The sequence below is a fragment of the Lontra canadensis genome, unplaced genomic scaffold (assembly GCF_010015895.1).
Source record: "Lontra canadensis isolate GAN:19392208 unplaced genomic scaffold, GSC_riverotter_1.0 scaffold69, whole genome shotgun sequence".
Lineage (NCBI taxonomy): Eukaryota > Metazoa > Chordata > Mammalia > Carnivora > Mustelidae > Lontra > Lontra canadensis.
Genome location: NW_022631063.1, coordinates 10,303,293 through 10,323,255, shown reverse-complemented (window position 1 = coordinate 10,323,255; position 19,963 = coordinate 10,303,293). Strand labels below are relative to the sequence as shown.

General features: G+C 45.7%; 1 protein-coding gene across 4 annotated transcripts in view; it reads right to left on the bottom strand.

The window, feature by feature from the left end:
• Window positions 1-19,963, bottom strand: part of RAPGEF4 (Rap guanine nucleotide exchange factor 4) — a 294,249-nt gene that overhangs the window by 18,757 nt on the left and 255,529 nt on the right. For all 4 annotated transcript variants that reach the window (XM_032880467.1, XM_032880470.1, XM_032880468.1 and 1 more), the window contains 9 exons: window positions 16,697-16,847; window positions 14,653-14,741; window positions 13,886-13,916; window positions 13,601-13,679; window positions 12,276-12,422; window positions 10,410-10,507; window positions 4,764-4,889; window positions 4,174-4,352; window positions 1,112-1,202 (listed from right to left, as the gene is read on the bottom strand). In XM_032880467.1, coding sequence (XP_032736358.1) covers window positions 1,112-1,202; window positions 4,174-4,352; window positions 4,764-4,889; window positions 10,410-10,507; window positions 12,276-12,422; window positions 13,601-13,679; window positions 13,886-13,916; window positions 14,653-14,741; window positions 16,697-16,847 — 991 coding nt within the window. The remainder of the gene's footprint in view (window positions 1-1,111; window positions 1,203-4,173; window positions 4,353-4,763; window positions 4,890-10,409; window positions 10,508-12,275; window positions 12,423-13,600; window positions 13,680-13,885; window positions 13,917-14,652; window positions 14,742-16,696; window positions 16,848-19,963) is intronic.

Genomic DNA, 19,963 nt, shown 5'->3' with positions numbered 1-19,963 from the left:
CCTCGTGGCAGCCCTAACTGCATCCATGTACCCGCTGGACGATGACGCCAGCTGCGTGGCGCGCAGGCCTCAGCAATTCCCTCATTCCTATATTCAGGGGATGAGCTGCTGTGTGCTGCATCAGCCTGGAATTTTAAGAGAAACCCAAGACAGAGGAACTTGTGAGGACCTGTCCTATAAACAATGGAAACATTTAGGAGGGACAGGGAAAGAAAACAGTTTCAAGAGGCAAATGGGGAAGGAAATGTTTTAAGGAAAATATTTAGAGATGCAAACAGCTGCCTTTGGTGCCTCTTTAAAGCACCCTTGCAGATAAATCCCTGTTATCTACTCCTTGACCTCTTTTTGTGTCCCACTTACACATACTTTTTTATTTTTAGTAAGAGTCTATTTTTGTGTGTATGTTCTATGAGAGATTAGTATTTCTTCAACTATATACCACACGTCAGGGGTCCGGCACATTTTGAGTAACTTAGCTGATGAAAAACGAAGATGTTTAGCACAAATCCCCAACTGTCAACAAACCACTAATGGTATTTCCTCCAGAGGTTCACAACACACCTGTGGAACTTTGGCCGCAACCTGAATATTAGCCAGCTGTTGTGCCTGCACACACAGAGAGGTCGGCCAGGCGGTTAAGAGATACTTAGTACTCAGCAGGGCCAAACAGTTGGCCTTCTGGCTAATTTTCCCCAGAGCCAAATGACTACTTGGATAAAAATGGATCTTCTGTCCTCTCTTAATTATAGATAAGGCAATAAGCAGACATTCCAGAAAACAAGGGAATTTGTGAGCAAAACCTTTGAAATCATCCCAGCAATGTTGTTGATTCATGTTCTACTCAGGAACTAGATGTATTATTATTTACCTTGCACAGACCAAGAAGCTGAGACCCCCGCATTTCCCTTCCTCTCCCACGAAAGGACAATACCTTTTGAAATTCACACTCTCAGGCAACTGGATAAAGGAGACAGGTCACTTCCCTCAAAGTGTCCCACCTTTTCCATTGTTATAACAGTGTGAGTGATATTTCTATTTAAAAAGCTCACTGGTGAGCCTGTGTTTTTATTCTTAAGGCAAAAGTCACAGCTGGATGTCAGCTGAGGCTTACCTCCCACGTGAGTGCCAAGCGGCTCACAGCAACATTACTTAGTCCCATGACGATGGCAAAAAAGGAATTCAGATTTTTGTACTCCTTACAGCTGAAACACAAGAGGCACATGGCTGAGTAAAATGATACTTTTGAGTGCGATTAAAAAAAAATTAGAGTTCTATTTTCTGATAGTCATTAATAATCGTCAGGACTCGTTAGGAGAACAGGCAATGATAGATTTAATGCACTGGGTAAGTTCCACTCGGGTGACCATGTTCAGTTATCTGGCTTCCTACGATAATTTTAGAAAGGGGATGGTTCCAGCCATCTAGGTTCAGGTTTTGAGAAGGAATTTAAAGACCCCTTCCCTAGGGATCCTTAGGATGATCTCAGAGCTTCCTAAAAGCCTTGTTGGACCTGGAAGGAAACATCTCATGAGGTAAGAGGGAAGCAAAATGTCCTTGAAGACTTTCGGACTTTGAGCCTGAGGCCTCCTTCCCCTGAGAAAGGAACAAGGAAGTCAAATTGCTGCGCCCGCGGAAATTTCTAGCTGCCATTAGAAGCCTTCTAATTTGTTGAGAAATATCAGCTTACAAGTCATGATCCCTATGAAGCTGACAAAGAACCCAAACAATTGACCAAAAAGTAACCTTATTTTCTGTTTTACTGATGTTAACGAGCCTGATCCCTTTATGCACTTTGGCAACTGTGAGCCTTTATGAATATATATTTGGGAATAAGACTATTGTGGAGCAAGATCAAAGATTCTTATTAGAATGGCAATATTTAGCCCAGGTAGTTGAATTAACTTAAAAAAAAAAAAAAGAAAAGAAAAGAAAAGAAAAAAGAAGGGAATTCCCAAGCTCCTGCATACCAGTTCCTCAAAAAGGGAAAGAATTAATTTTGAAACAAGTGCAAATCCTTTACCCCAAATCAATATGGTTATCTAAGTCAGCTGGATCATAATTAAATCCTGTTTGGATGAACATTTTTGTGAAAGGCTAATTAAATTGTTGCTTTTGCTGCTTGCGTTCTCTTTGTAGGGGAAGCAATGAGTGGTTCTTACATGGTCTGCGTGGAAAGAGGAAAATTGTTTTCAGAGAAAACGAAAAATCGTTTTCAGGTGTGTTATCCCACTGGTGGAAAAGTAAGCAAAGCCTTTGCTGTGTGGGGGGCAGTGGCTCTCAGGTCAGGGGCTGAAAGCAGTTTCAGAGACACGGCCCCCCCCCCCCCCCCCCCCCGCCACTGGGCTGAAGGCAGGGAGAATAATCATATACATATGTTTGCCTTTGTTCTAGCCATGTGCTCTTGAACGCACATGCAGGAATACAGACTTGCCTTTCTGGTCACTGCTCTGTTCACTGTTCCCAACTAACCTCATCACCCTAGGTAAGTCACAAGCTGTCCCCATGCCTCAGTCTCCCCTGAGAAAGGAGATGATAGTACTTGAACTCCCAACTCATAAAGCTCTGGCATGTCATTCCATGTCAAAATTACATGGAATTCCATGTCCAAATTACATGGAATTTGTTGAAGTTCTCTAAAAGTCTCGTTCTTGTAGACCTTGGTCTAGGACAGTCTACAATCTTCTCCAGCAGGGCCGTGCTCACAGCTCCACTTTGAGACAGCACCAGCTTAGGAAAGGTTAAATAACATAAGCCAATTTATACCAAAGGCCAAAGCTGCCTACTCATTCCCATAATCATAAGGAAGAAAGATAAAAAAGGCAAAAACATTAAAAAAGAATTCCTAAGTTATGGAAAGGCTCTCTTTATGTTGCCACTGTCAACTAACAGGATCAGGCCCCCGAAGGTTTGCTGATCCCCCACACTGGGGTGCAGTATGCCATTCTCTTCTCCTTGTTGCATTTGGCACTGCCAGGCTAAGGCGAAGGGAGAATGTGTTCTTCATAGTAGGAAAGCACGTATCGTTACAGTTTCCGTAATCCTCCTCTTGCAAGTACGCGAAGGCACCTGCCCCTTGCAACAAGGCTGTTCAGTCTCCTTGGCAAAGTGGCTATCCTTTGATCCAGAAATTTGTAAGCAACATCTTACTAAATCTTTCTTCAGAAAGGCAGCTTTTCCAAATTAAGAGATATCAGCCTTTGAATCTGAGGATTTGGATATCCTGTTGAACCCTCAAATTTTTGGCAAAATAATTTGAAGCATTTGGCAAGATAATACATATGAAATGTCAGGCAGCATTTTACTTCTTTGTTTAGCTCTGGAAATCAGACTCTGTATGGGATCTAAACTGTTTGACCCAAGGAAATTGCTGGCTGGGGTTACTTGTGCTCCCCACCTTCCTGTGCGAGAGCTCCCTGCATTTAGAAAGAAGTCTCCCAACCATGGGCCACATTTAGCATTTTATTTTTAGCATTGTGGTGATACCAAAAACATGGAAGTAAACAGAGGTTGTCAGGCATATCTAAATAGCAGGAGAAGATTAAATTCATGTCAGGGAGAAATCTAACCGGCCCCTGCAGTAAATAAATTGTTTCCCATGAACTGCTATTAAATAGAATATTTATAAGCTGCTTGCTTTTTCTGATGTCGATGGAGATGATTTTCATGTCCCAGGTTATCTCGCCTTTATGCATTTTACTGATTTCATTCTGGCTGAGTTTTATGTGCTCATGTACCTGCATGTTTCCACTGCCCTCTACTGGTGAGAAGGTGTCCTGTGGGACATCCATTCGAAAGGCCTTATCAACACAAGTTTCCTACGACAGAACTTTGCTGAAGGACTCTTTAAACTGGAGGAGGCACAAAGCCAGGGCAGTTCAAAGCAAAGAGGTCATGATTCTGACTCTGGTATCCATGCTGTGAGGTGTTAATTTATTTATATACTGATGTCCGGTATTACAAAAGCCAGATGAAATTAACCTTTTATCACGTTCACTTATTCTAAAGCCCCCGTCGTTGTTCCTTGTTGTCTAAGGAGATCCTATATCTATCTATCTTTCTATCTTTCTTCCTTCCTTTCTTTCTTTTTTTTTTTTTTGAAAGATGTAGCCCTAATAGGACAAAATGAAAATGCAGCTCAAACATTTTTTTTCTTCCTAAGCTAATGATACTTACTGGGCTGCGATCTTAATAAATTTTTTTAAGAGCTGAACACGCTTGCTGGGCTGGGAACAAAGGCAAATCTCAGTGACAACCCAAAACTGAATTTCATTAAATCTCCTCAGGAACAAATCCAAGTTTGCTGTGGTCTTTTTAAAATTATGCCTTCCAAATGTGTGATAGATTAGCTCCAGCTAGAAAAGAAAAGAAAACAATTTCATTTCTTTGTTCTTCAATCAAAACACCAATGAGGCTTCTTTATTTGTCACGACAAGTTGACGGGGGTCAGCAAATGTGAGTCCCATCACTGGCCAGGAGTCAAGCTGTACTACAGGGCGAGGGGGCTTCAGTGGGCTTCTTAAATATAGAACCATCCACGAGGGGCTGTTGGCTTGACATGCGCAGGAAGGCTACTCTAAATCATTATGATTTTTCTTGAAGACACAAAGACTTTGTAACAGGCTTTATTAATAAGCTCGGTATTTCCATAAACGGTCGTGTGGTTTCCATCTTGCTGCATACATCCAGGTCTGCCGCTGGGCCGCCTGGCAGCCTTTGTCCAGAATCACAACGGTACCTCCTCTCGCTCTCCAGCAAGCACTTACCTCGTGCACACAGTTGAAGAGTTCCCAGTCATAAATGGTCATCTGGTACGCTAAATCTTTGGAGCTCATCAGTTCAAAAGTTCCCACTGTTCCAATGGTTGGGCCTTCCTGCTCTGGCAAGGGAGTCTATGAATAAGAAGGCAAAAATAGATCAGACTCTCAGGACAGAGAAGTACTCCATGCTGAATGCTTCAAGGAGTTTTGACGGTAAAGGATTCTGGAGGGGCTTTCAGGACCTCTCTAGTGTCACCCAGAGGAGAAAGACACCTTTATTCTTAATGCTCACTTCCTTCAGTGCCACCCTTAGAGTCATTGTGGCCACTATCATCAAGTCCACTGACTGAAAAACGTGGGATGTGGCAAATAAGCTTTGGTGAGGAGTGATCTGTGGGGGTCCCCCTTACACTGGGGCCCGGGAGATCCCTGGAAACAGTTCCTTTTCTCTGGTAAAGGCATAAGAAGTCCTTGGAGATGTTTTCTTCCTATTTTCCACTAGCTGTTCTGGAGCAGGTACCAGGATGGCCCTTTTGGACATCTGGCCACAGCACCACTAACTGTGGTGGGGCTGGTGACCGCAGTGACGTTCCTGCTTATCCAGCTCGTATAACACACAGCCTGAGCTGACTGGCGGACAGAGGGCTCCGGGTACCGACATGACTCATGCTGGCTCATCCCTCCACTCTTGGAGCGATGCTGAGCTAGAAATGATAACCACAAGGTCATGGAGTTCTGGATGAGGGCTTCTGCTACTTTCTGGAAGGCTCTCATTCAAAACTTTCTACCTGACTCACCGATCTCATTTGTATTTTATGAGAAATGACGGAGACTGCTTTTCCTTAATAAAATAAATGATTTGTATGCCTTGGAAACTTATGTGTACTATGTGGACATTTATGGATCTGTAATATATGTCCAAAGTTACAAAAGGGACAAGAATTGAAAGAGGACTTCCCTAATATCATGCTAGCTAGCTACATTGGGATATTCGGTATTTAAGTTGGAAATACCAATACTATGCAAGTTCTACCAGCATGACTATCAGCAGTAGCACCCATAACCATTATGTTCCATAAATGCTCACTGGGTTCTGGGCACAAAAGAAATGACACATTCAGGATGTAGGTGGTCTCTGCAAGTTTACAGGCTAAGGGAAGGTTAGCTCTGATCAGGGAGTCCCTCTTGACACTCAATCAACAGTCAGCTGCTGGCATTCATGCGTGGCTATGAAGGACAGACAGAAGCATGGACATACACCCAATGCCCAGATACATGGATAAACATGTGGGAGGACAGGAATGGGCTTTTTGAGAGTTAGTGGGTATTTCGGATGAATGTACAGTCGGAGGGGTTCTTGGAGAAAGAAGCCAGGCTATAAAAGATTAAACAGACAAACTTGGGTGGGTCAGAACAGCAAGGTTTCCCCTGAGTTCCCAGGTTGGTCTGCTGAAGGATGGGTAGAGATGCAGGAAGGCTAGAAAACTGTCAGTAGACCTGTTTGTCAGGATCAGAGAGCCTTGGGGAACCAAAAAGACAGCTCGGACAGCTTTAGAAAGTCTGTGAGTGCCAGACAAAGAGCTAGGGTTTTGCAACAGAGCAGTGTTCGAGGGCAACAGACTAAATGCAAACCCTACTCTACCTACGCAGACTGGGATCGATTCCCTAGTTTCTTGCATGTCTGTTTCCAGCTCAGGAAACTTGGTGTCGCAGTACCGGATATGCAGGATTCTTAACAGGATGGACTGAGAAGAATGTCCCTGTATCACATAAGCAGAGTGCCTGGCACAGAGGAGGTCCCCACTCCCACCCCCTTCCAAAAGAGTTCCCTCCCCAAAAGTGCTGCGGTGATGCAAATGCACAGGAAAGTATGATGCGAGTGATGACTGGACATGGGAGCTAAGCTCAGTTGTTCCTGATTCGCTCTACGCAGGGCACAGACAGTAGGAAAGAAAAATGTTAATTCCAAAGTTTGGAAACTTAGGGAACTGGCCTGAAGCTATGGGTAAGTGGCTTATGGAAACAAGTAAGGAGAATGGTTCCAAGCAGGGTGAGTCTTAGGTAGAAAGTTGGGGACAGTCTTTAAAAAAGATTTTACTTATTTATTTGAGAGAGAGAGAGAGAGAGAGAGCATGCAGTGAGAAGCAGAGGGAGAGGGATAAGCAGATTCTGTGCTGAGTGAGGAACCCAAGGTGGGGCTGGATCCCACAACCGATGATCTTGACCTGAGACAAAATCAAGAGTCAGACGCTCAACTGCCTGAGCCACCCAGGCATCCCTGAAGTTGGGGACACTTTTAAATGCTGGGTCTGAGGACACCCTGTCGGGCTCAGGCTCTCCATGTTCTCCGCTCCCTCTTGCAGCTTCTGCTGTGTGCACAGCCCTCTGCTCCATGCAACTGCCCTCTTGCTCTCTTCCTCCACAGGCTCCCCAGCTCCCATCTCTTTCTCTCTCTCTCTTTTATTTTTTTTAAGATCTTATTTATTTATTGACAGAGAGAGACACAGTGAGAGGGAACACAAGTAGGGGGAGTGGACGAGGGAGAAGCAGGCTTACTGCCAAGCAGGGAGCCCAATGCGGGGCTCGATCCCAGGACCCCGGGATCATGACCTGAGCCGAAGGCAGACGCTTAATGACTGAGCCACCCAGCTCCCATCTCTTTTCCTTGAGGCCTTACGGCTTTTCATGGAGGGGATAAACCGAGCAACTACAGGGAAGATGCCAATATTAAGAAATAAGTAAAATTCTTTAAGTCATGGATGGTGGTCTATCATTCCTGCATCCCTTTTGAAAGTCATAGAATCTCTATTTTTTTTTTTTTTTTTTGAGTGGGCAGGGCTCACCAAAGCCTTCTCCCTCCTTGACAAAGAGCAGGCTGGCCTCTTCCCTCCATGCAGCACCAAAGAGGCGATCTGAGTGGCCGAAGTTGTTCTTCCATCTGAAGTGGGGAATGTATGTGCTGACCCGGGGGCCCCCAGGAAGCACCCCCTTGCTCCATTTTCTCCTAGATAGTCCTGGGGCCCTTTCCCATCATATGAGGCACAACAGGCACAACTGCCTGCCCAGAGGCATAGAACGGAACTCCCATGTACTTTCCCTCAGGAAGAACAGCATTGTTACCCTCCCAATTTCCAAGTCAAGAACCCAAGGCATAAAAAGGATACACAGATCGTCAGTGACAAAGAGATGGCTGAAGTCAGCTGCCACCCCAGCATCCCTCTCGCCCCCACCCCGTGCCTGGCTCTGTGGTGGCATTTGTCACACCGCCTTCTTACACCCTGGAGTCCCTCACTGCACTGTGGGTTCCTGGAGGCATAGGGAGGATTCGTCTTCAAGACCATCCCAGAGCCAGAACCATCCACAATGTCTGGATGAGATCATAAGCCCTAAATAAAATTCTAAGGAACTAGCAGGTGGGTAAGAGTACAACCAAATTACAGTACAGTGGGATTTTATTATAATTTGCTCTGCACTAACATTTATGCTCAAATACAATGGGCAGAGAGTAAAGCGCTGGCACTCCGTTATTTCTAGACAACACAGCGTAGCCCTACGATGTGTTCTGTTCCAGGCTGTTTTAGTCTCATCTCCCTAATGTCACTGTAACCATTGCAAGGACAGAGTCTCTGGGACGACTGGTCGAGAGTCACACAGAAGGCAGCAGAGCACTGAGTACAAAGCAGACACTTCATAAGTACGTGTTGATAGATCAAAGGGTTTGGCCAACATTCTGTACTGCACAGTCATCCTGTGTGCCATTCTTCCTAGAAAGACTGTCCTCAGGGAGATCTTTAGAAAGCTGGAAAAGGCTCCACATCTCCAGTTTGGTGAGGCAGGTGGGGTTCAACCACTCCTTAGTATGATGACGTAAGCCGCCAGCCAGCGAATGGCAGGGCACCACGTGGAAGAAGTTTACAAGCTCACATTCCCCAGGGCTTGCGGCAAAGTAAACGCCTTTCAACTACTCGGGCCTTAACATGGAAGGCTGGTAAGGACTAGAATTCGCAAGGCTGCAGGACAAGGTGCAAAGAAACAGAGGCCTCAGAAGTTAGTGTCTGCCTGACAAGGAGCTGGAAATGGTCTGCACACCCCATCCACACGCCAGGTCATCTGTTGCTGTGGCCAAAAACCGGCTGGCAAGACAGGCCGAAGGCAGTGGGACAAACACATCGCGCCGCACCTGTGGCAGGCCCACAGCTCACCTGGTTTCTGATGGTGTTCATTTCCATGAGAGGGCAGCACGCCTCACGTAGGACATTCCCCCCCACCCCCCCAATCCCTCAGTGCTGGAAAATAGTGATCTTTTAGAAAGCAGTGAATGTAGGTGACTTGAAAATACAAATGAAAGGACTGTGTGCAGACGGCTCTTCTAGCAGCTGTGGATCAGGCCAGCAGGGCGCTTGTGGGCTGTGATGGATGAGGACAGTCAGAGAACGAAGCCACATTTGCTAAGCTCCCCTCCACCGGAATACAAGACATGGCAACAATCCACCTAGCTGCGCAGGAGTGCCCCAGATGGCTCTCCCCCAGCTGGAACAAAGAATCCCCATGAGGCCAAAACAAGTTCTAAGATGTTCCCGAGGGGCTCCTGGGAGGTCAGTCAGTTAAGTGTCTGCCTTTGGCTCAGATCATGATCCCAGGGTCCCGGGATCAAGCCTCGAATCAGGGTCCCTGCTCAGCAGGGAGTCTGCTTCTCTCTCTGCCTCTGCCTGCCACTTCCCCTGCCTGTGTCCTCTATCTCGCTCACTCTCTTCCTCAAAAAATAAATACAATCTCAAGAAAAAATTTTAGAACGTTCTCGAGAGGAGAGGAATCTTGATTTACTTCTAATGTCTGATGTGATGACACATGAATGCATTTATGCAGCACTCACGTGGCTGAACTCTGCCCTGGAATGTGATGCTGTTTACCTCTCACTCTTGTTGCACTTCTCTTAGTAAAATCAGCCCCATGTGTCCCGAGATGGAAAAAACTGCTTCCCTCTCCTCTGCGCTGGCCCTGCAGCGTTTCCAAGATAGCGCGAGAGCTCCTCACCAACATGTATAATTTTTGCAGGATAAACAGAAATGAACCCTACCGTCTCCATAACAGACAAAGGCTACTCAGCAGTGAGCATGGGCCGATTAATCCTTTGCTTGAAGAGAGTTCTGCGCAGCCTGGGAAAAAGGCTTGGGGGACATAGCGAAGAAACGGCTGGCCTCCGGTACTTCCTACACAAGTCAGAGCGCTTTCAGGGAGAACCGAGAGTGGCTTTGCCCTAACGCCCTTCTACAGCCCACGGAGGACGTGATGGATCGCCAGGTCTGGTCTTAAAAAGTTTTTTTTCCTCTCTCCTGGTTTCAGCATTCAGATTTTAAATATTACTATCTAAACTGGGGGGACTTCTAGGAGGTGATTTACTACAAGGGGGTCTAAAAGCAGAATTGTGCCCCGATAGTGGGGCTACTTTGGCTCATTTCCACAAAAGAAAATCTAAAGGTCTGAGCATATCAAATGAACACCTGAGGCTTACCTCACGTAGCACAGAAAAAGAAACAGCCAAGGAGCATTCAGGAGTTTTTTAGCAACTCAGTTCAACGTAACTGCGAAATTAAGCTGCAGACAAGTTTTTCTGATTGCAGACACGGCTCCGAGGAGGCCATCCACACCTACCAGTGAATCGAATTGCTCTCGCGGGCAAGCAAAAAGGCGTCCATTAACGGTGAGCGTCGTAAATACTGAAACATCATTAGGTTTGAGCACCACCTTTTCTGTGAACATAAAAAGCATGAGATTGCCTATTAAATGCATCTGAGATTTGCTGCACTGCCCTAATCACACCAACAAATTGCCAGCTCGGTGAATTACCGGAACACGCAGTGACTGCATAAAACACAGGACTGAAGGGACCCACTGAATAGGAAAGACCCAGCATTCACGCAGGCACAGGACGCTCAGGATGCCATCAGAACATGACCACAAAGCAGGATGGAAGTACCCGCGGCTCAATTCACCCAGTTCCGCACTACAGCTGTAATTATCTTCAAAAACCACGCTCACTATTTATATAACAAATTGTGTTTCCAGATGGCAATAATGCCCAGCGCTTTGGAGACGGAAAGATCCCTTCTAGAAAAGGTAGGGGGTTTCTGCGATCCCAGATGACTTTAGATGTAAAATTCATTAGTATTTTCTCATGGGTTCCTGAATTTGGAGGGCAATGGCATGGCCTAGATTAAGCCTCCTATATTTTGAAAACTAATTCATTCAACAAATATTTATTTAGCATTTATTTCATGCTGGACGCTGCTCCAGGCATTGAAGATACAGAAGGGAACAACACAGGAAAAAAGAAAAAATCCCGGTCCCGTAAGAGCTTGCATCACAGCGAGGGACACGGTGAACAAGACAGATCAGAGAGTGAGCTGCCACAGGGAGAAAAACCAGCAGGGACAGAAGCTAGAAAGTATACGTAAGTGAGAGAGGATACAATTTTAGGAAGGGAATCAAAGAAAGGGAGGAGGTAGCCTCAGGTAGACAAGACATTTGCGTCACAACCCGAAGGAGGGGAAGGAGGGATGAGGGACAGTCTCGGAAAGACTGTGCCATAGGGATTGGCGAAGGCAGGCATCCTGGGTCCTATGTGACTGGGAGAGGAAATCTTGGGAATCCATGATACATTTAAAAATCCTGCATCAGGAGAACCATTTGCCTTCAAACGTGGCAAAAAAATGGTTTACCTGATCCTGAAGCAAGGATCCTCCAGTGGCTACTAAATCATCTCCAGATAAATTAGCTTTACCGTTTCTTCTTTGGGCTCTCAATGCAACACAGGCCAACCATTCCAAACCTCTAGCCAGCATGGATTGTAATTGTCCACTTACTGTCTACCTCTGTGCCTGCCTAGCAACAGCTTGGGGACATGGCTGCACCCAACACATCCCTTCCGTCCCAGTCACACTAACTTGGCCAGTAAATATATATGGCGAATGAATACATGACATTTCAAGGACGCACACGGCAATTAAGTGGTCCCATGGGGGAAAATCGTCCTCATTTTATTTGATGAGTTGGCCTCCTGCCCTCTCTACGGGGTAAGGAGGGAAACCATCATCAGCTGGAAAGAACCAGCCTACGATCACCTCCAACTTCAGACGTTTGGAAACCTATGGCTTGGAGCCTGTCAAGCCAGATGCCCTCTTAGGGTCCCCATGTCTCGGAGCTCCAAGACCTTCAGCTTTTTGTTTAGGGTTTAAATAGGAAGAACTCCAAGCCAACACCCACCCCAGAGTCCTCAGCTCCAGCTGCGGTCGATCACTTAACCTCCTGCTTTACAGTGGGTAACTCCAAAATAGGGCATATTGGATTCTTACCCAGCCCACTTCTAACCATATTATTTTGTTATTTATGGGCACACACACAGCACCTATTTGTCCCTCGGGTCCTGTGAGGAAGGGCCACACTAACTCCTGGCAGGCTTTCTGTTTGGATGGGATATTCCATTCTGTGGAAGCCCAAGGTGCTCATTGAGGCTGTTACCTCCTCCAGAGCTCATCTTGACAATGATCAGGCCTTCCCCAGAGCCCAGTTTGTCGGCAACTGCGCTGATGACTTCCTTCACTGAGGCGGCCACTGGCACCCGAATGGTTGTGTAGGTGTGGTCCAGGCAGTAGACTTTAAACAGAACTGTTGGGAAGGCAGGAACAATATGGTAAATCGGTCCCGGGAGTTCTTAGGAAAACCATCAGCAAGGGGGAATGTTTGGCTAACCTCCCAAATTTGCACCATCTCCTCATTCTCAGGATTGTACCTATTTGCAGTCAGCTCACCCACTTCCAAAACTCCTGGCCTTCACTTTGGTCTAAGGATAGGTACACATGTACGTGGCTGCTGCCTCTAGTTCCAAGAACCATAGCACATGCTTGAGGACAAGCCACAGAGAAGAGACATGGAACAAAGGAAGGACATCTAGGCCTGTCTGCTGGGTCTGCCGTTGCCTGAGAGTTTCTTTTTCATAATCCAGGAAGTGCGCGCAGTAGGCAGATTGCTAGATTGCTGCTGTCTGGCTGGGGCAGGGGGTAGGGGGTGGGGGCAGGGGGAAGGGAGTGAGAGGTGGGGAACTAATGCTAACAGCTCTGCAAACAGGAGCACTTCCCCCTGGGGCATAAACACACACTGACTTTCCCACACACTTGTTCACGGGTTCGCGTACTTTGGGGCGGGCTGGGCCACAGAGCTCAGGCAATGTCAAGCTCAGCAAACCCAAACATGGCACCTCAAGGCTCACCTCTGAACATAAACCCTGGAAGCAATTCCGGCTCCTGTAATTTGTGGGCTCCTAAATGACAGGACTCGGTTGTGATTTAAGATGAGAATTTTGTCATTATCACTCATTTTATTTTGGTTGTGATTCCTGAGACAAAGCTTAAGCAACCAAATGGTCATTGTCGGCGTGTGCACCTCCCTCGTGGCTGCCAACAATACTGGGCTCAGGGCCAGACTGCCCTCTCTGGGCTGGAGTCCTGCTCTGCAGATGACCCTATCTCTGCCCTGCACAGCATTGCAAAGTGCCAGCCATCTGCCTGCCAGCTCTTCCTGGAGGTGGGCAGCCTTGACCACTACTTCCCGAGATACTCTTTCCTTCCTTCAGGGAACAGCGGCAGCGAGGGGGAGGCAGAATCCAGGAAGTGTGGATAAACACCTCCACTCCAGGCCCAGAGTTCAAGAGGATTAATAACTGAAATGCAAAAGGGCACCTTCAGGCGAACCATTTGGAGTGCTAAGAGAGTCCGAGGGTTCCCAGGGGAGAGATTTTAGGGACTTTGAGTAATCTACACAATTCTGAGTTAGAGGAGAATTCTCACCTTCATCCGAGCCGCGGATAGGCTGGCGCTTTTGGGCTCTCTCATCGCCTGTGTTGAACTGTTGCAAAAGAACTTTGTGCTGTAAAAATAACCACAGCCATAAGGGGAGAGTGACTGGTGCACGTTTGCAGCTCAGAGGAGACACACTCGAGAAGCAGAGTCAAGACATGAGAAAACATATTTTGTATTTATAAACACATCACTTTCAATTACTGCACTGTAATACTTCCGGAGAACTGCTAACTAACAGGGCACAATTAGAGAGTCCTAATCGTGGGCATATACCTTCTTTTGTGGAGCCTTTGCATCTTCTGAACTACGAGAAACAGAGAAAACATATTAATTGACACCATCGGTGCTGTTATTTTGAATTGCTTCATTTGCATAGAACTTTTAAATTACAGAACGAAATGACAGCAATCCTTGAGCAATCCTCATACTGAGACCAAGGGACAAAGCACAGAGGACACACGAAGAGATGGGCTCACATCCCAGGCAGACCCCTGGCAGAACTGATGTTGAAAGCCAAGATTTCTAGCTTTTAAGATCTTTCTAGTTGCATACATTCTCTCCGGTATTTACTGAAGGCTCAAAGTAACAGCGTGTGAAACCTTCCATGTTTTCACAGAGGGGAAGCAAACGTTCACCAGCAACAACCTTGGTGGTAGAAAGTGAATTTTCCATATAAGTAATTCACCTTCATCTTTCTTTAAATGCCACTATTTTATTACTGGATTCACTGCCTTAAACCAAACGAACCCAAGTTTACTGAGTGAGATGCCCTACAGTAGGACCTCCGCCTTGTCCCAGGCTTTCTCCTGGCAGCCGTCCGCCACAGGAAAGGAGCAGAATCTCCCCTCTTCACCTGATCTTCTCCCACCACCCAAGCCTGAGGCACCGGTCCACTCAAACTGGAATACTGTGTGGCTGCTGAAAAACCAGCTTTCACCTTCTGGGTGCGGGGTGGGGCGAAGGGCATTTTGGAAGATGTTTTGATGGAGATGCAAGCACTTACTTGATGAAAACACACCCCAAGCCAGGCCCTTCCTTACATTTGCTTAACAATCTTCTCTAACTCGGGCAGTTGGTCCTTGAGGGCGGCAATCATCCGGGCATCATCTGACACAGACACATAAAACTCCTGTAATTGGCAAAGGTCACAGGCTTTTAATGGGAATTGCCAAGGTACACGATTCTGTCAAGAGCAACAGATATATGTCCCTATGTCATCTGCTTGACTAGCATCTCCAGACCATGGTTGTGTGGCCTGGAGACCAAAAAAGAAAAAGAAAATGTTACCATATGTCTAAATTCAGAACTGCAAGTGAGAAAGGGTTTTGGAAATAGATGGTCTTAATGGTGCCATAACACTGTGAATTAATTAATACCACTGAATTGTACCCTCAAGGATGGTCAACATGGCAAATTTTATGTTTGATATATTTCACCACAGTGCAAAAACTCAAAAAAATTTTTTTTTAAAATTTCAGATGAACTGTTCCTAGGGTATTTATATGAAAGGCAATGTCACAAGATGTTTTAGAATGGGCCACTTCAGAGCTTACACTGTCAGAGCACTTTTTCACCTCAGATTTTTTCAGGGAAATTTTAACATTTATTCTGAATAACTATTTTAGCATTTGTTATTTATTTACTATTTCCCACTAGGTGTGGTTAGTTTTTGGTGGCAAAAGGCAGGCATGGTCTTCAGGACCGGAAATGATGCATGCTGAGTGTGTGATCAACTCAGGGACAATTTATGGACGCCCTGGGACCAATCCTGACCACCAGGCAACAGCAGCTGGGCCTGCTTTGCTCAGGAGCAGTGGCCTCCACAGCGGAATCTGACAGCCGTGGTGTTGCCAACTTACCCCACTCTGCTTCCTTTGCAAGACGGTCCTTTCTTCAACTGGTAGCGGCCAGGAGTCAATGTATGACCCAAGCTACTGTTATTCCTTTATATTTTCAAAATACTTCATTCTGCAGCCTTGAGGGTCACTCACAGGCCCCTTTCCCCCTTCCCCATCTCTCTGCCTGCCAAATTATATGCTTCAAGAGGGGAAAGGATAATTTTTTTTTGGATAATTCAGTCTTGAACATACAGACTGATAAGGTTAGAAATAGAAGCCACATTGCCTTTTGCCTGCATCGAAGATCCTCATCTAAGTTTCGGAGGACAGAGAGAGTCATTCAAGGCTCAATGCGAGGGCCCATGCTGCAATGTGGGGCTGGAGCCATGTGAAGGAAAAGGGAAGTTCAGCTTAAAATAGTGTTTATGACATAAATCACGTCCTTCTGGAACTACCTTGTGGTCCTAGAAAGTCCTCAATAAAATTATCGGTTTCACTCTACTCAAAAAGAGGTACCGCTGGATCTAACAATCACACTTCTTGGAATGTGACCAAAGACAGACCAACTTACACAAAAACATTCCCTGTACTATTACCCGAGGAATGTAGAAACCAGAAATGATGTAAATATTCAACATGATGAAAAACAAGCATATCTGTGGCAGAGTTACTCAAAGGTCATTAAGAATTTTTACTAGAAAGACTGCATGAACATCGAAAAAAATCCTTATATAAAGTAGAAAAAGCAGCCTACAACATGACAGGTACCCTGTGATTAGGATCACAGAAAAAAAAATGCAAAGAAAAAGGGAGCAAGTGAAAATACACGACAAGGCTGCGTTATTGGACTAAAAGGGCAGGACAGCCGCTGATGCTGCTCTGTACTCCTCTCATAGTACTTTTCTTTCTTTCCTTTTTTTTTTTTTAAGATTTTATTTATTTATTTGACAGAGAGAGATCACAAGTAGGCAGAGAGGCAGGCAGAGAGAGAGGAGGAAACAGGCTCCCCGCTGAGCAGAGAGCCCGATACGGGGCTCGATCCCAGGGCCCTAAGATCACGACCTGAGCCGAAGGCAGACGCTTAACCCACTGAGCCACCCAGGCAACCCTCATAGTACCTTTCTGATGAACATGTTAACAGAGACCAGAATTTGCAGTCCCAGTCTTTCCAGGAAGCCCCGTGCTTCTGGCGAGTCTTGCTACAGTGGGACAAAGATGTATTCTTGGAAGGGAGGCCTCCACGTACCTCGAGGAAAGCCACGGCCACGTCATCCTCTTGTAGGACGTCTCCATACACGGCGGCCCACTGCAGCACCAGGCGGATGACACGCCTCTTGTTGTTGAGGGTGTAATCCATTTTCTCCTGCTCCGTACCTTGTGAGGGCTGTGCGTGGTAAGTGCCGCGGAGTCAAGGAAGACACTTGGTCGAGACATTCATACTCACGTCATTGAGCGGCTTGCAAAAGCCGAGAACAATCGATCCCAGGTTCAGAAAGCCAGCCTCTTGGACTGATAGGATTCTCTCCTCAGGCCCTCAAGAAAAGCGCCACCCACAGAAAGATTCTGGACCCAGTGCCTAGGGAGCCCTGTTTGTGTCTGCTGACCCTGACGGGGCGGTGGTCCCAGGAGTCCGACTCGCACAGCCCCACTTGCCTTGCGTGTTGACAAGGGTTCCCACTGCGCCTCACTCCAGCTCCCAGCACACCCCCTGACAGCCCTCCGCCTGGCCCTTCACTTCTAGGGGATGCAGTGCTTCCTGCTGTTGCTTGTCTCGTGGGGCCTTGCCCGCCCTTTTTGGTTCCCACGATTCTGCACCTATTTCCATAGAACCACTTCATTGTATGCGTTTCAGTGAAACCCTTCCGGGCGGGCATATATGTTCTGCTGGACTGACAGCAAGAGCACATGGGGCTGGAGGAAGCCTGGCTCGCCTAGTGTTCAGAAGAGCAAAGTTTCCTGCTGTATGCATATGGGGAGGGACTTCGACACACTGTAACTACTTCTGTCCCATACTGGCTTTTTGTGCACTTATGGCTAGACATCTTAACAAAACGATAAGCTCCTGGAGGCCTAGGGATGATAAATTACTTGCCTTGTATTCTGTACCATGCCCAGCACAGTGATTTTCAGCTGGCGATTATATTTACACATCAAGACAATAAATACTTAATTGTATTCCGACATATCAGGTAAAGGCTTCTGCTCTCCGTTTACATTTGTGTGTATATCACATTAAAGAGAATAGAGTATGTGATCAAGAAAGATTTTAGAGGAGGCATACCATTTGTTTTTCACTGATTTATAATAGATCATACGGCTGACAATTAGTTCATGGAACACTTTCCTCTTTATAACTAACCCTGTATCTTACAGTAGCGTACCTTAGTTAAATTCTACTTTAGAGTCTTGTGATAAAAGCATTCTTCCCTTCCTACCAGTGAGCAAACTGATGGTAAAGGTGCACAAATGGCCAGGATCACACGATGAGAGTATGGAGTTGGTTTTGACCAAGACTTCTAATTCCAACTAGTTCTCATTACACAACAGCCCTCCCTGTCCTCATAGCTGGTTGCAAGACTGGCTGTGCCTTAGCTTATGACCATGACCTCAAAGGCTCAGTAGAGAACTGGCTAGTGGCAGTACTGTACTTGAGAGCTAAACCTGTAAAGGGCCTTTTCTAAAGGGACTATAAATAATCATGATCAAGGTAAATGACAGAACCTTAAAGCAAAGGTTTACTGCATGTAAATGGGTTGCAAAATGGCTTTCATAAATTGAGCACGGGATTCATAAAAAAGAAAATTGCTCAACCCGTATTACTACAATTCTCTCTGAGCTTACCATAAAAAAAAAGGGAAGAAAGATCACTTTATGTGAAAATTATTTCTTTTCTGATTAACCCTTAGGCCTCTTGCTTCTAGCACACATAACTCAGTTTTTCTTTCAAAAGAACTGCAGTGTGGGCACAACATTTTACCACTATTTTGGGGGGAGAGGGCTAGCAACACAATCCAGCATGTGGTGGGCACCAAATGAGTTATTCTTGACTGAATGAAAAATGTGTGCATGTTCACCTAAGAGTCAGTCAGAGAGAGGGAGAGAGATTGAGTCTTACTTACTTGCATGAGGCTGGGGTGGTTTGAACTATCAAATTTGCTATCAAGCAGATATAATGCTAACTTTCCAGGTTATCTTTTTTTTTTTTTTTTTTAGATTTTCCTTATTTATTTTTAGAGAGAGAGAGAGCAAGCAGGGGGAGCAGCAGAGGAGGTGGGAGAGGGAGGGGAAAGAACCTTAAGTAGACTCCATGCTGAGCACAGAGCCTGATATGGAACTTGATCTCAAGATCCTGAGATTGTGACCTGAGCCAAAACCAAGAGTCAGAGGCTTAACCAACTGAGCCACCCAGCTGCCCCTCCAGGTTATCCTGACTTGGACTCAGGAAGCAATACAAACACTTGTGACTTGGGTACAGTGTTACCAGCAGCACATGTGAAGCTAATCTATAAGGCCTTAGGCAGGACACTAAATTTACATTATCTCTGTGGGTCAGGACTTTGTCTTGACTTCTTTCCTCTGGGGGAATCTGTCTTTTTTCTACAATGAAAGAACACATGATTGGAAGGATTAACATGGTAACACTCTAAAAGTGCATGGAGCTTTATAGTTTATAATAAATGTGCTCTATGTGATGACATGACCATATAACGCTCTCTCTAAATACTTACGGACAAAACCGAGAGAAGGGATCTGCCCAAGGTTGTTCAGCAAATAAATGGAGAGCTGATAAATCCAGACAGGGCCCTCTCCATTGTCATCACCCCTATTCCCCAACAGTGACTGGACATTAGCGCTTGGGTTCATGAAATTATTGAGAATGATGGCATCTGGGAAGCAAAAATCCTGATGAGAAAGAGATTTCTTTCCTTCTTTCTTTTCCCTTTCTTTTTCTTTCTCTTTCTTTCTTTTCTTTCCTTCCTTTCTTTCTTTCTCTTTCTTCCTTCCTTCCTCTCTCCCTCCCTCCCTCCCTCCCTCCCTCCTTCTTTCTTTCTTTCTTTCTTTCTTTCTTTCTTTCTTTCTTTCTTTCTTTCTTTCTTTCTTTCTTTCTTTTTCCTTTGCTTAGCTAAGCTCTAAGTTTCCCAGAGCTGATGAATACCTAAACCAGAGTTGAGTGTCCTCTGCTCTTAATGAATAGCTCCCCAGGCCCCTGGGATCCAGCAATGGCCAAATCCACAGGGATTAGAATAAGGCTTGCTTTCTTTTCTCAAGAAAGTTAAGTGTTTTTGCCTCTGGAAAAATAAAAGGAAGCACTGAGTTGTTTCATAAAGTCTCCCTTTCCCTTTACAGATGTTACTGGAGGTGGTGGTGGTAGTACTTTTATAAGCTGAATCCAGGCATATGCTCAAGCATTCTGCTCCTCCACAGGCAACAGATTGTTCCATTCCAGAACAGTCTGTTGAATCAGATTCTCAAGGGACACAGAGAAGACTTTATGTAATTGATGATACCTGAA